This window comes from Meles meles, chromosome 21 (assembly GCF_922984935.1).
Source record: "Meles meles chromosome 21, mMelMel3.1 paternal haplotype, whole genome shotgun sequence".
NCBI classification, from domain to species: Eukaryota; Metazoa; Chordata; class Mammalia; order Carnivora; family Mustelidae; genus Meles; species Meles meles.
The window spans coordinates 9,649,863-9,665,816 of NC_060086.1; the positions used below are offsets into that span (position 1 = coordinate 9,649,863).

The 15,954-nt window shown below is 47.7% G+C and overlaps 1 protein-coding gene across 1 annotated transcript in view; it reads right to left on the minus strand.

The window, feature by feature from the left end:
- The window catches only part of ZKSCAN1 (zinc finger with KRAB and SCAN domains 1), a 60,710-nt gene that overhangs the window by 27,686 nt on the left and 17,070 nt on the right, over window positions 1-15,954 (minus strand). Inside the window, 2 exon segments of the mRNA XM_045994153.1 lie at window positions 13,919-14,031; window positions 14,266-14,409. Coding sequence (XP_045850109.1) covers window positions 13,919-14,031; window positions 14,266-14,409 — 257 coding nt within the window.

A 15,954-nucleotide genomic window follows, 5' to 3' on the forward strand; every position in this document is an offset into this window, starting at 1 on the left:
AATTCCCCAAAATGTATACTCTAATAAAAGTGTCCTAAATCCATTATGAAACAAGATGAGGCATAAATAAAACAAATTATCACGGCTTCTAACAACTGAATGGTACTTACCAACTAATTCTAGAATGCCTTTAGCACATACCTTGTGTACCTGAAAACTCGCAGGCAGGCAAATTTGGTAACTGAGGTACAGAATTCTACTGTGCGGTACCTACTTTCTTCATAGCAGCCTTCCAATCCTTGAAAATAACTGCTTTTTGGCTCTCAACTCCCTTCTTCACAGTTCTTTCAGCTGTTCCTTACATAACATAGGTTTCCAAGACCCTCACCTACCAGATCACCTTGGTCTCGCCCAACTATTTATAAACGGTAAAATAAAAATGCGTTCCCAAATTCGAGCAGATGCCTGTTGTGTGTGTGCTTTCTCATCTGAACAAAGCCCAACGGTACTATTCCCCCTCTTGGATGAGTCACGACCCGGGACTTCTAACGAGGCTCTGTTTCCCACAGCAGGTCCCCAAGCCCCTCAGGCGTGTGTTCTCATCGATTAGTCCTGAGTTCGGATTTCCTATTGAGAGCCAGGGAAAAAGAACGCAACCCGGTCCGACTGACAGACGGTTCGGCTCAGGGAGAGCACAGAAAAACAGCTCTGGAACGAGAATGAGGCAGATTCTTTGTGAAACCACCGGGGCGGGGAGAAAAAGGCTTTCCCGGGAGCTGGCGCCTCCACTACCTGGGGCTGGGCAGGAGCACGGGGCTCCTCCCTGAAGACCTCCCGGGACCGGCCTGCGGGGGTTCTCCAGAGGCCACAGCTGCTCAACCTACTCCTCCCTCCCCGAACCCTTTCGGCCAAGGCTCCCTCCCCCGCCCGCCGCGCGAAACAGGAACCGACAGACTCACCGGATTTGAAACCGCTCGAAGCGCTCGGACACCTCGATGCGCCCCGCGGCCGGCGCAGCCGGAAGTGCGTCAGAGCCCCGCCCCCGCGGGAGTCCAACGGAGCCATAGCGGTCCCTCTAGGAACTGGGAAAGTCTTCTTTTCGTCTCGGTGTCTCGGGTTCGTCGGGGGTCTAGGTGCTTTAAGAACGGGAGGAGTCGCTCCACTACGGAAACAGGGACCTAGTTCCACCACCCCCACCCTTTTAACCAAGGAAGTGCCAACCAGGTGAAGGCTTTGGCGGTTCTCCCACCCGATCTCCGACGTCCCCGTCCAGGGAGAGTGTTCCCTTCGTTGACTTCAGAGCCCGGTTCACCCGCGACCCGGGCCCGTCACTTGATCCACGTTTATGGACACGGAGCCCCACGTTTGGCTTACGAAGCCAGAAACTGAGTGATCACGGTCAGACTTGAGTCACGGTGGCAGAATTCTGAACAGAATTCTGGGCAGAGATCTCAGAGGCTGCTGCCTCCTAAGGGGCTCCTGATGCTGGGGGGCTTGTGAAAGAAGTCTCTGCCTACCGCTTTCTCCCGCTGCTTCTGCTCGGTTGCAGGGTTCAGACCAGATTCCCTGTTTATTTCTGCACCACCCCGCCAGCCCCCACTGAGTTTGATTTTGCCTGATCCCTCAAAAGGCGCACATGCTGAAGGACAGCAGCATGCCTGCACGTGAAATTCCCTGCCTAAATGCACCCTAACTTTATAGAAACATGGTATCATTTCCCCCACTTTTTGGGGGGGTCGTGACCTTTTTTTTCTTTTTTCTTTCTTTTTTTAAAGATTTTATTTATTTATCAGAGACAGAGATCACAAGTAGGCAGAGAGGCAGGTAGAGATAGAGGAGGAAGCAGGCTCTCTGCTGAGCAGAGAGCTCGATGCGGGGCTGGATCCCAGGACCCTGAGATCATGACCTGAGCCGAAGCAGAGGCATTAACCCACTGAGCCACCCCGGCGCCCCCTCCCTTTTTTTCCCAAAGACGTAGAGAGGATGACAGCGATCCTCCATGTACCAACTGGCCAGTTTCAACAGTCATCACATGGTCAGTCTTGTTTCATTCGTTCATTCCCCCATGCATGGTCAGACATCTAAGATGGGTGGGTTCTGGCTGCCACCTGTTAAGAGGCACCCAAAAACTAATGGTGGCCCAGAAATAGGTAAATTGGAGAGTGTGAGGTCTGAACACCATACCATTCCACTGGAGAGAATCTGGAGAATTTTTCCTTTCTTTAGGTAGGAGAAGAGGAGGGGAGAATGAGGAACAAAGTAGTCACAGTTTTCAAATATGTAAAGAGTTGTCATTTCCAAAAGAAATGTGTTTTATAGGACCCCGGAATTCAGAACTAAGACCAGTGAATGGAAATGCTAGAAAAGTTCAATATAAGGAAGAAGTTCCTAATGGAGTTGCTCAAAGTGGCCTCTTCTGTATCATCTGGTGCTCTCTTGGAGAGGTGGGAGAGCCCTGAGGATGGGAGGACAGGAATATTGCAGACCGCATTTTTGCGCTAGATGACCTTTAACATCTTTTTTTTTAAATTTTTTTTCTTTTTTTTACAGATTGAGAGAGAGAGAGAGAGAGAGATTACAAGTAGGCAGAGCAGCAGCCAGAGAGGGGAGGAAGCAGGCTCCCTGCCAAGCAGAGAGCCCGATACGGGGCTCGATCCCAGGACCCTGAGATCATGACCTGAGCTGAAGGCAGAGGCTTAACCCACTGAGCCACCCAGGCGCCCCGACCTTTAACATCTTCATACAGCTTGCCCCGTACTCTTATTGATTTCTCCTTGACTTCCAGCCTTTTCACAGCACTCCTTCACTGTTCCCATTCCCTCCATATATGTCCTTAGAGCACTTACTATGGGCAAGGTACTGCTAAGCACTTGGTTTCACTTCCTTATTGCTACATAAAAAAACTCAAAACTTAGTGACTTAACACCACAGTCATCATTTCTCATACAAGCTGACAAATCTGTGGGTTGGCTGGGTTCTCCTGCTTCCTGTGGTGTCAACTAAGGAGCTGGGATGGCTGGCAGGTGATGTTGGCCCACAGATTGGAAGCTCAGCCAGGATGTCGGCCTGGGGGTTCAGCGCTCCTGTGTGAGTGTCTCCCCATGGCTCCCTGGGCTTCCTCATGATGTGCCTGGTTTCCTGAGGAGGTCAAGGTAGAACTTGCTGATGTTTAGGGCTCAGCCTTGGAAGTCACACAGCATTATTTCCACCATATTAGATTGTTAAGACAGGCCACTGGGCCAGATTCAAGGGGAAGAAAAGACAGACTATTTCTTGGTCACATTGCAAAAGAGTATGGGAGATAATGTGACCATCTTTGGAAACAATCTACACACATGTATCTTTACGATATCAATCCTATGAAATATTACAGTCTTGAGAATACTTCCCCTGTAAAATATTAAAATCTGTTTTACATGCCAGGAAACTGTAAGCACCAGCACAGAAAAGTAATTACCTTGACCAGGGTCATACAAAGTGATCTGTGGGAAAGACAAGATTCAAACCTGGCTCTTTCTCCAAAGCCTATGCTTTTAGGCACTCTGCTATCTCTGAATTAGGCTGGGGGAAGAGATGATTGAAGGGAACAGAATCACTAGGGAAAACCAGGAAACCCACACAATTCCATGAGTCGCATGTGTGTTGATGCCTTGATAGTGCTCTATCCAGCCTCTTAGTCAAAATGATCTTTGCCTAGCCATGCAACCAGTGAGCTGAGGCTTGAAAGAAATTCTTCCAATTCCAAGCTTGTTGCTCTTTCTAAAGCAAAGGAGGGGCATCTGGGTGGCTCAGTCTGTTGAGTGTCCGACTCTTGATTTCGACCCAGGTCATGATCTCAGGGTCATGAGATCAAGCCCCTGGGAGTCGGCTTGAAATTCTCTCCTTTTCCCTCTGCCCCTCCCCCTGCTTGTGCACTCGCTCACTCTCTCTCTCTCAAATAAAAAGTTAATTTTAGAAAAAAATTTTTTTAAAGATTTTATTTATTTATTTGACAGAGAGAGATCACAAGTAGACATAGAGGCAGGCAGAGAGAGAGGGGAAAGCAGGCATCCTGCCGAGCAGAGAGCCCGATGCAGGACTCGATCCCAGGACCCTGAGATCATGACCTGAGCTGTAGGCAGCGGCTTAACCCACTGAGCCACCCAGGCGCCCAATTTTAGAAAATCTTAAAAAAAAAAAGAAAAGAGGCCCAGAGTTGGAAAATATTAATGCCAAAATAGACCTTAAAGATGATCTGGTTAAGCTCTTGTTTTCAGGTGAAGAAACCAATGCCTGGGGAAGTCAGATCCAAGGCACACGAGTGAGCTAGTTAGTAGTGGACCTGAGAGTAGGTCAAGATTCTCTAATTCAATCCTGTGTCCTTACTGTATCTCAATAGATTTTTAAAAATAGCATCAGGAAGATCAATATGCTATCCAAATCATCCTATATTATAGCAATTAACTCAGGATGAGTTATTCTTTTCTTCCATTAATATAACAATGACCAATGGTACAACCATAAGCAAATGAGAAGTTAGCTACCTCACCTAGTGGCTCACTGTGGTGTGTTGACTGCATTTCCTCTTCAGAGCAGTTTTGAACCTCGTCTTGATCGGTCCTGTTCTCTCACAAAATGCAGTCGTTCTTCTTGTCAGTCCTTCAAAATATTTGAACACTATCATGTCCCAGCGATCTCCTACATGGTTCCATGATCTTATCTGAAGGTTGCTTCTGAATCTTGGACCATACACGCTTGCTTTGGTGGCACATACACTCAATCTTGGACTGTAAAGTGTTCGAACTGACCTAAGGCCCTTGGAGGGTCCACAGTTTCTAAATGACCTCCACACTCCCATCTTTCTCTATGCTACAAAATTGTCTTTTGTCTTAAAAGAGAAAAAGAGGGGCACCTGGATGGCTCAGTGGGTTAAGCCTCTGCCTTCGGCTCAGGTTATGGTCTCAGGGTCCTGGGATCGAGCCCCGAATTGGCCTCTCTACTCAGCGGGGAGACTGCTTCCCCTTCTTCTCTCTCTGCCTGCCTCTCTCTCTCTCTGTCAAACAAATACAAAAAATCTTAAAAAAAAAAAAAGAAAAAAGAAAAGCATTCCCCTTTCCTTTGTGGCTGAAGTCTGAAAGGGAAAAATCTACCAGTGGTTACTGTAGGCTCTAGCCTCCTCCTTCCCCTTCCAGCAGCATGGTGGTCATGTTTCTCCCTCATATGGTGGCTTTCTAGATCTTGCTTGCACATTCTGGCCTTGCTTATTTTTGCTGCTGTCACTATGCTTGGTCAGTAGAGGGTAATCATACCTTGACCTCTCCTAGAACACGGCCGGGCAAACTTCTCACCCAGGACAGCTGTGAAAACTTGCTTTTTTATTTCCCAGAAGGAGTCCGCATGTACCGCATGCTGGGGAGCTGCAAAGACATTCATTCAGCTAAAGAAAATGAAAGGAGGGGTGCCTAGCTGGCTCGGTTGGAAGAGCATGCAGTGTTTGATCTCAGGGTTGTGAGTTCGAGCCCCATGTTGGGTGCAGAGATTACTTAAAAAAAAATAAATATTAAAAAAAGGAAAAAAAAAGAAAATGAAAGGACAAGAGAATACAAGCAGAGTGATGTAGTTAGACAACCTGTAGTTTTTAGCTAGAGCCCTGTGGCTAGTGAGCCTTGGGAAATTTAGATCTGCAACTTGATTACCTGGAAAACGGGCAAAACACTACCTTCTCTGACAACTTTAAGAAATCCCTACACCCACAACCCTGAGGTCAAGAGTTGCATGCTCTACCAACTGAGCCAGCCAGGTGCCTCACCTTCTCTGACAACTTTAAAGCATTTGGATCACGTGAAAGTGAACCAGCTGTGTAACTGACTATCCCGACAGTATGAGATTTATAATCTTTAACATTCTTATATTGTTTCTGATCTCCTCTCTGGTTTAATGTTACCCCCTTGCCCCCTTCCCCAGGGATAGAGATGTGGCTCTACCTGTCACAGATCCTTGTTTTTAGTTCTGCCCTCTCTGGTGAGAGCCCCCTGCCTTTTCCTTATTAAGAGAGGTTAGGGACGCCTGGGTGGCTTGGTTGGTTAAGCCTCTCCCTCTCTCTCTCTCTCTCTTTTTTTTTTTTTTAAGATTTATTTATTTATTTATTTGACAGAGAGAGAGATCACAAGTAGATACAGAGGCAGGCAGAGAGAGAGAGAGAGGGAAGCAGGCTCCCCGCCGAGCAGAGAGCCCGATGCGGGACTCGATCCCAGGACCCTGCCTTCAGCTCGGGTCGTGATCTCTTTTTAAAGATTTTATTTATTTGACAGAAAGAGCAAAAGAGGGAACACAAGCAGGGGGAGTGGGAGAGGGAGAAGCAGGCTTCTGTTGAGCAGGGAGCCCGAATGCGGGGTTCAATCCCAGGACCCTGGGATCATGACCCGATCTGAAGGCAGACCCTTAACAACTGAGCCACCCAGGTGCCCTAAGCCTCTCTAACTCTTGACTTCGGCTCACATTCTGATCTCAGGGTCATGAGATGGAGCCCCACCTCTGAGCCCTTAGACCTGGTCGTGCTCAGAGGGGAGTCTGCTTGACATTCTCTCTCCCATTCCCTCTGCCCCTCTCCCCACTTGTACCTTGTGCTCGTTCTCTCCAAAAAAATCTTAAAAATAAAAAGATTAAAAAAAAATAAGAGAGGGTAAAGCTTCCTGCCAAGACTTTTACAAGAGCAGGTTGCAAGCTGTTCCCCTAGTTTCCAGAAGAACCCGGAAAAATTTGCATTCTCTTAGAATAGAAGGAGATCACAAAGGGCATCTGGCTCAGCCCTCCTTCATGCAAAATCCCTTCCCGTGCGGCTCCCTGACGTCCCCCAGCCCAAAGCCTGAATTGATGCAGCTCTGGCTGGTTCTGCACCGGGTTCTTTCTTCTGCCTGTGGCTTCCACAAAGGCTGCTCCCGCTTGTGCAACACCCTGCACCATCCCGGGGGGGAGGGGGGCCACCATTCACCTTATCAGGGAGTGATCAGTGAACTGTACAGTTATCACAACTTGCTAACTGAAGGCAGTCAAGTAAGTGCCCGGAGCAAGGGGTGCCTTTTTCTAATTTGTCCGAGTCCTGGGAGCGACTAGACCTGCCTCGTTCATCAGTCTTACTCGTTGCGGTACCGCTTTCCTTTTCTTATTCCTCGTGCACGGCCTGACAATAATGTTTGTTGAAAAGGACTTTTGTTCCTATGTCTTGGACGCATGCAGAACAAACCGAGTCCTTCTCACATCCCTTTTCAGATATTTGAGGGCAGAGACCAAGTTCCCAGTGAGTTTTCTCCTCAACCAGGGAAACCCTTTGTTGTACATACGAGGTGGTTTGCTTTCCTTATCCTGCACTTGGACCATTTCTCTTTTAAAATGTGAAATCCAGGGGCACCTGGGTAGCTCAGTGGGTTAAAGCCTCTGCCTTTCGCTCAGGTCATGATCCCAGGGTCCTGGGATCGAGCCCCGCATCGGGCTCTCTGCTTGGCAGGGAGCCTGCTTCCTCCTCTCTCTCTCTCCGCCTGCCTCTCTCCCTACTTGTGATCTCTACCTGTCAAATAAATAAATAAAATCTTTAAAAAAATAAAATAAAATAAAATGTGAAATCCAGAAGCAAGTTTCGGACACACAATAATGATCATGCAGGTAGGGGAGACAAGAATCTGGAGTGGAGGCCATGCTTTAGACTTGGGGGCAGCGGTGACTACTGGCAGAGGGACTTGGGTGGCTTGGGATGAGTAAGGCCGCTAAAGCCTGGGCAGCAATTTCCATTATTCTGGGGGTAATCTGGCTCCTTGGAGGATCTGGGATTGCAAAGGGACACACATCAGCTGAGGGGATGGGGGGAACTTGAGAGAAGCCCAGAGGCCATGTGAAATTTTGTACCTAACATTTGGGACCGAAATGGGCCCAGAGCCAGGGTCCCCAATTTCACAAAGACCTGATTTCAAGGTTACTTGTGTTTCAGGGACTCGTGGGATGGAGGACATGCCAGCATGTTTCATTTAAAAAAAAAAAATGAGACTTTAGTGAGGGGTAAATAAACATTGAGAAGATCGAGAGGCCCCTGGAGGAAGTACGAACAGGTAATATTTTTGCCACACTTATGTCAGGCACGGTGGTCCATGCTTTACATAACGGCTCATTTAATGCTTATAGTAACTCTAGGCCCATTTTGCAGATGAGGTAACTAAGACACAGCGAGTACGTGGTGGGTAAAGGATTCGATCGTCCACTCAATGCCTGTGGACAGTTAACCACTGTGCTAGGCTGCTCCATAAACGTAGCTGTGGGATGACGCAAGTGACTTATGAAGGAGGGAGAATTGAGCTCATAAAGGAGAACAAGGGGCAATGAAGCAATGGAGAGAATCTAATTGTTGCTAGAGTCACACGCTCGAAGATCCGGCTCTGGGCGCGTCTGCCTGCCTCAGTGGAGCCTGCGACTCTTGATCTCAGGTTGTGAATTCAAGCCCCGCGTTGGGTGTAGAGATTACTTAAAAACAAATAAGTAAACTTACAGAAAATACAATAAAATCCAGCTCTGCCATTTATCTGGTAAGCTGCTTCACCTCCTGGGCTCGTTTCTGCACTTGTAAAATGAGGCAACCATCTCTGCAAAATTGTGTGGATTAGAGAAAATTCATGGTTATCATTTGTGAGTGAAGGAGAGAGAGGGGCTGAAGGACAAGGCCACTGACAAGAGTTTCAAGGAAATGGCCAAACGTTCTAGAAAAGGGAGAATGGAGATGAGAGAAAATGCTGTCAAGAACACCCGTGAACTATTGTGATGTGGTTTAAGTGGCTGGGGAAGAGCTGAATTCCCGGAGCCTCAAGCGGGAGCTAGGCATAGGTGCCTGGGTGGCTCAGTGGGTTAAGCCTCTGCCGTCAGCTCAGGTCATGATCTCAGGGTTCTGGGATCGAGTCCCAAGTCAGGCTCTCTGCTCAGCAGGGAGCCTGCTTCCCCCCCGCACCCCCTCCTGCCTCTCGGCCTACTATGATCTCTGTCAAATAAATAAATAAAGTCTTAAAAAAAAAAAAGAGGGAGCTAGGCAGTGGAGAGAAGTGGTCATGGTCCATTTGGGAGAGGAATTTGGTCGTCAAGAGGAAAGGACAGTCAAACAAAAGATTGTCTTGCTCCTTAAGGCTACAGGTGTTTTGGGGTGACCAGAGAGCAAGGCCAGGGGCTCCAGGGAGCAGGAAGGACCAGCTGGTGAAGCATGTCCCAGGGGCCTCGGGCCCTTGGGAAGGAACACAGAGTGGCATCGGCGGAGAGTGACGTGAAGCCATGATCAACATGGGGCTTTGGCGAGCGGGAGACATCTGCACCAGGAACCCGCGTCTGCATGTTTCCCTCGGGCAGCTGTGACGAAGGTCCAGGCATAGAGGCAGGGGTGGCAGCCACCAGGTTTGGTTGCACAGAGACTGTGAGTCTGCACAGAGTGGAAAGTTGAGGAGGGAAGCTCCTGGAAGGAATCCTAGTCCTTGACTTTTGTGTGTCCTGAGGGCTGCAGTTAAGGCACTATCCTCTCCGTGCTGAAGGTTTTTTTTTTTTTTTTTTTTTTTTTTTTTTTTTTTTTTTAAACTGGTTCCTGGAGGAGTCCAGCCGCTCTGCCCTGCCCCGACAGGCATGCGGGGGAAGCCGGGACCCCAAGGCTGATTTTATCAGCTCAGGGCCGGAATCTGCCACGGGCCCCATCCACCACAGCAGTGACCAAGTTCAAGAACCTATTGGATTTCTCCCCATTTCTGCCTGCCCTGTCCCTCACTTTGGTTCTCTGGAATCACTTCCTAATGCACACAAGCCCTCACTTTAGGTTCTGCTCTCTGGGGGGCCCAGGCCAGGACAGTGGCCCAGGAAAAGGTGAACTTCCCCTGAACTGTGAAAATCAACGCAGAAAAATATTTTTTTCCCCCACATGCCACCTTTTACTTACTTCAAGTTAAAAAAAATTGTTTATTCCCCTAATGCCCTGGAAAGCAAGCAGGGAGGAGTTAGTATTCCTTCAGGACCCTGAAGCCAAAGCAGATAGAACACTTTGTGCCTTGATTCTGGTCTCTAAATAGGGCGGAATAAATCATTTATTTAAATGAGACAAAGTAACAAAACAATCGGAGTTTGTTTCACTATATTATGCAATAACAAAACCAGGTTATTGGGTGAGAGGTGTTCTGTTTTTTTCTGAGTTTCATAAATCAGTCAAAGGTTTTACTTTAACGGTTCCATCTTCTGAGAAGATTGTATTTGGGGGGGAAATCACTGAAAGCTACCTTACTCCACGGTTTTTGATCTGGATGCCCCCTTCCTTCCGAGAAGCTACCTAGAACTTGGAAGCTTGCGTGAAGAACATGTTCATTTGCGCGAGGAGGGCCTGCGGGTCACAGTTCCAGTTTTTAACGTTTGAAATTATGATTTGTTTTGTTTTTTTTGCCTCATCCAAAATGTGTGCAATTATGCAACCAAGAGTGAGAAAAAACGCCACCAACACTGCCACCTAGAGGTGATAATTTATTGTTTTACCATGACCCAGAAGAGAAACGACATAAAGAGATATTTATTACAATTCCCCACAATTTCCTTCCCCATCTGCTCTAACATTAGTCAGACACCGCCGGCCTCCTAAAATGGACCATTGACTAGAAATGCACGTAAATGGTAATTTGCTGCCATTTCTTGTGATGGAAACTTTAGTCCTCCATCAAGTTTTCAAATTATTTCAAGAGGAGTTCCCTAGCTTTTTAAAAAACAAACCACTTTTCCTCTAAGATTCCATTTACTCAAAGCAGCCTTCCTAGAAGGGTTAATGAGGATTTTAAATGAACAGATTCAATTTAAAAATCACCTACTGAACATCTACCAAGCATCTGGATTCTTCTACGACTAGTGAAATGAAAGGCCAGGTTTCAACAGTAATAACTTAATTCGCAGGTATACAAAGACGAGTTTCTTCTTTTGGTCTAATTTACTCTAAACTAAGAAACTAGGGACTGACAACACAGGAAAGGTTTGTCTTACCCAGTCTACAGATAAACAAGACAATGCCTGAGTTAGCTCTCTATATAGATTTAGGCTTATCATGTTGACCTGGTTGTAATAATCTATATTTAACTACAAGTTAATAAAAATACATATGTTCATTTTAAAATAATCGCTGATTTTCCTTGCAACGTACCCCCCCCTTAAACTCATATGATTTTTAGACCAAGATTTTCCTGCACAATCACCATCCACTGTCCCCCACCCCCCCCCAATCTATTTGATCTCACGGAAGAACCCCGGCTACTAGCAGAAGCAGCTCTAAGCCTAACATGCTTTGTCCTTGCTAGGGCAGAAAGAAACCTTACCTAAACTGTTCAGAGGTTGAGGTGAGGGGGAAGGCAAGCGAGCACAGACCCACACACCTGAGTCAGGGCGCCTGCAGCTGCCTAGTCCCTTCCCTGGACCCAAGGAACTTAAAACCCAAATCTGAAACCGGAATGAAATCCGAGTTTTAATACCACCTTTCACTCACAGGTCTCATTTTTTTTTTCCAGTACCTTAAAACACTCAGCCTCACTGCTTAATGAGTGCTTGTGGAAGGGAGAAAGTTTAACTTTAGGACCAATTAGCTTTGCTGATGACTGTGTTAACTCTTAGATGAGCCATGATTCTTTAAGTAAATGGAGGGGAGAAATCTTAAAGACATTTCTTTTAAAGCTGTTGAAATAACATTGCTTAGAAGTCAACCTAATGACTCTCCTTACCTTCCACTGTTTCAGGATAAAGAGAAAAACATGAGGTTTGTGGTATTCACTGTGAAAACAGGACCAGACAATATGAAAACTATGTTCTCACATTAAGACATTCTGTCGGATGAGACGTTCGAAGTGTTTCTCCAACCTTTGTGTGACCTGCAGAATTGGAGATGGCTTAGCCTCCCTAGAACTTCAAGTTTGTTTTACAAAGCTTTGAAAAGTAAAACAGATAATTTCATCTTCAGATAGAATAAAAAATTAATTTGAGTAGCAAAATAAGTAACTGCTTTTAAATGTACAGTAGTGTGTCCATTCTAAGAACAAAACCTAAACCTATGTTAGGAAAGCTTTTCAAATAATGCTTTTTATTGAATTCTCCAGTAGTAGTTGAAATAAAAATCTACTCTAACTTCTATAAAAAGATCTATTTATACCACTTAATTTCCTCTTCTCTGATTCTACATTTCACTTTGCAATCTGCAGACCTTCATTTGGTTTCCCAGATGGGGAACCCAGCCCCCTCATAAGTATTTCTGAGAAGTTGCTCAGAGTGGGACACACAAAACCATGGCCCCCCTGGTAAGTATTGCTGTCACTGTCTGACTACGTTTTAATACTGTTACTCCAATTCGCGTAACGAATCTTCCATGAGGATGGTAGGATGAATCTGGTTAGCTAGCTTCTGATGAGGACTTCGGGGTGACCAGACCCTGGAAGAAAAGGCGATCAACTCTAGGGTAAAAAGGAGGAAAAAATTCCTTCACAGCTACGAATCTTCACAAGCCTTTCAACAGTCGTGGGGAAGGAACCACCCGGGGAAGAGAGTGGGGGGCAGGGAAGGTACACAGGAGCGCAGCCAAAGGGAATACAAAAATGCTTCTCCAGCCTTGTCAGAAGAACTTCCTGCCATGCCAGGAAGTGGCATGCAACCGTGCCCATTTTCCAGGAAAGGGCCCATCTTGCTGCTTTGCTATCCCAAACTTCCTAAGCATGAAGATGAGTTAGTAGGGGAAGTAGGACTATGGCTTCCACAATCTGGTCAGGTGAAGTGGTCCCACTGGCCTTTCCAGGGCACTCCCACTCTCAATTCATGGAGAAGCCCCCCCCCAACCCCCGAAGCTCAGAGAACCCATTTTCTTTGCCTGGAATGGTGAGCTGGCAGCTAAGGGGTCTGCTTTCTGGCTTTGAAGAGAAAACACCCAAGAAGCTGCAGATGTTTCTAGGAACCATTCCATTTTAGGGCCCTATTCACCTGTCTCTCCTAAGGAAACTTCCTAATCTCCTCCGGATTTGGTAAGCACCAAACTATGAAGGTTTTCTCTCATATTCCCCCTTTTCAGGTCAGTAAACGGACTTTCTGTCTACACCCACCATCACCCCCGTCACTACTCACCCCAAAACTTTGTTTTGGAGTGATGTGTTCTGTCAAATAGATTAAAATAAAACACATTATCTGTCTACAGGGAATATACAGAATAACAACTGGGGCCGGAGGTACAAAACACGGACACGGACATTGTGGTCATACAAAATATACAGAAGTACTCAGCATGAACAATTTTTGCCTTCTTTTTAGCATTTCCCCACTTTTTTTTTTCTCCTTCTTCTTCTTCTGTGGATCCTCTGGGGTTAAGATCGAGTTTCCTCTGCAGTGTTTCTGAAAGTCAGCACATGATTGGAACAGACTGACGGAATTCATTTTCTGTCCGAAGCAATGAGTGGTATACGTGAAAGTTTCCCTCACATACAATATTAATAAAGTTTATTTACAGCGTAAGCTTTCTGATGCTAAGGGCTGAGATGGCATGGAAGGCTTTGCCACACGGATCGCATTCATGAGGTTCCTTTCTGGAATGAATTCTCTGATGTGAGATGTCAACCGTCACACACGTCAACCACGGCGAACTCTCTGTACATTTTGCACAGTCTCACATTTATGCCTTTAATCGAATACTAAGCGTCTTACTATCAAGACGCCTCAGAGGTCTATAGTCTCAGGCTGTCGCCTTGCCTGCCAGGCCCGAGCAGAAACAAATTCCCTGCAACCTGAAGAACTGCACTTCCCGTCCTGGCAGCCTTCTTTCATAAGGTATATTCTGAAGAACCTTCAAAATCTTCCATGAGGTCAACGAGCATGCTAATGGTTAACTACGGAGTTCTTCGCCTGTGAACACACTGCGGCCCGTCACGCGCTTCTGAACGTCCCGGCGCTGAGGAGCCGAGGCGAGCCCGTCTGACCATGACCCAGTTACGCTTCGCACTGGGCGGCCGAGGAATGGACGCGACGTGAATGGTTTCCGTGAACAGCCGGAGGCTGGCTTCTTCCAAGAGCGCGTTTTCGGATGGCTGCTTGAAGGAAGTGCACCTGCCACAGACCTGTGGTCCCACAGACCCTGGGGACCACCCTGTGGCTGGCGTGGGACAGAAACGCAAGGCGCAGGCTGCGCTGAACTACCTAAAACAGCCAAGGGCTGCGTGAGGCCAGCGTGCGGCTGCGGCTCGGGAGAGGCTCACGTGGAAGCAGCCGGAGCTCCCTGCCTCTCCAGAACAGTCGCCGCTGTATGCGGTCCCCGGGGCTGAGGTGCCTCAGAGCTCTCACGGCTTCCCGGGGGGCGAGTCTTGGCGGCAGAGCCGGCGGGGGCGAGCGAACCCTCCGCGGCGGCTCACTGGCCGCAGCACACCTTCAGGGCTCTTCCTCCGCCGCCGGACCTCCTTGATGCTTCCGCAGGCAATGCTGGCGGCCCTGCTCCGGAGCTCCAGGCAGGTCATGGTTGGTCGCAGTCACAGAGAGAGGCCAGAGACTCGCTGCTGCGCAGAATGTTAGTTTGGTCTGGAGCTGAGGCCCCAGCTGCCCCCACTCGCTGGCTCCCCATAAAGCCAGGCTGGCCACGGGGCTCGAGTCGTCGGTCAGCGAACAGCTGGTGGAGGGTGACAGTTTTCGTTATTTCTTGAGGGATAAACTCAAACTCTACGTGGGGCTCTCCCGTTAGGGGCAGAGTCTTCGGGTCTGCTCTTGGTCTGCTTCTAAGTTCCCGCGGGGCTGTCCACCATCATCTACACGCTCTCAAGAGGAGAGACCTCTCCACCCCAGTCCCTGAGGGCTGCCTACGTCCCCCATGATTCCTGGCTCCCCCGGGTGTGTACCCGAAAGCCATCTGTCATTAGCTTCTAGGCGGCGGGTTGCTTCTTCCTGCTTTCACAGCCCCCCGCCCACCCCCGTCTTCAGGGATGAGAAACAGAGAAGACCCTGTGCAGTCCAAGTGTGATACGACCAACCACATCTCAGCTTGTCGCCTGTCGGTGAACTCAGAGCAATGAACACAGTAATTGCCAGCTAACGGCATCAAATACCTTTGCAAAGCTTCTGGAAAGTATGGGGGTGGAAAAACGCACTCCACACCTTTCCTTGTTCTGAAAAGCAATAAAAAAAAAAATCACATCTTTTGCACTGTATTATTTAATTACAAATGATTCAGAAAGTGCCTAAATGATCATGTTGTCCATCAGGTGACTGAAGAGAATTCTGGCTAAGATATTTTTGCCCCAGAAAGGTGTCAAGACACGGCCTTAGGAACAGTTGCTATTTTTCTGAAGATGACTAGAGACTCATTTCTGACGTTCCGTGGTATTTACTCACAGATCTGTGTGTAGAACAGTCTATGCAGGCAGGCAGCCAGCAGCTTTCTTCTATAGTCAGGACAAAAAGAGCATCAGACCCTGGAGCTGTGGCATGCTCACACTCCCAAGGTCGGCTTCACAAGCTGGGCCAGGCTACCCTACTTCAGGTACTCACGATTGACACAGGACTTCACCAGAAGCGTAGAAGTCCTGCTGGAAGTCAGGTGGAACGAGTGCCTCTTACACGTTCAGCACCGTGTCCAGTGCTGTCGGGATACAGACGGATCCCCTGACGATCGAAGCATCTCTCTGGGGAGGGGGCGTGATGAAAACTCGCATACACGAGACAACGGAGAAGTAAAAGACAGTCTACGACCGATCAAGCGCTAACTTGTGGAGAAATGCATTTCGGAGTGCGATAGTGCTTTCGGGATTTCGAGACGGGAGAGAAGGGTTTCGAATCGTTGTTCCTGTTTCAGGAGGATTTCTCTCAGCGATGAGGATAGAACCATCTACATTTGTTGCGATCCTTTGGAACTGTAGACTGGTGCACATACCCTCTTTCAGGAAGAGCTAGAAATCTTTGGTTTGACACCGATCAGCACAGTCCTAGATTTCTATAGCTTTGGCAGGCTACCAGTGATCATATATATAACTTATCGTATATATA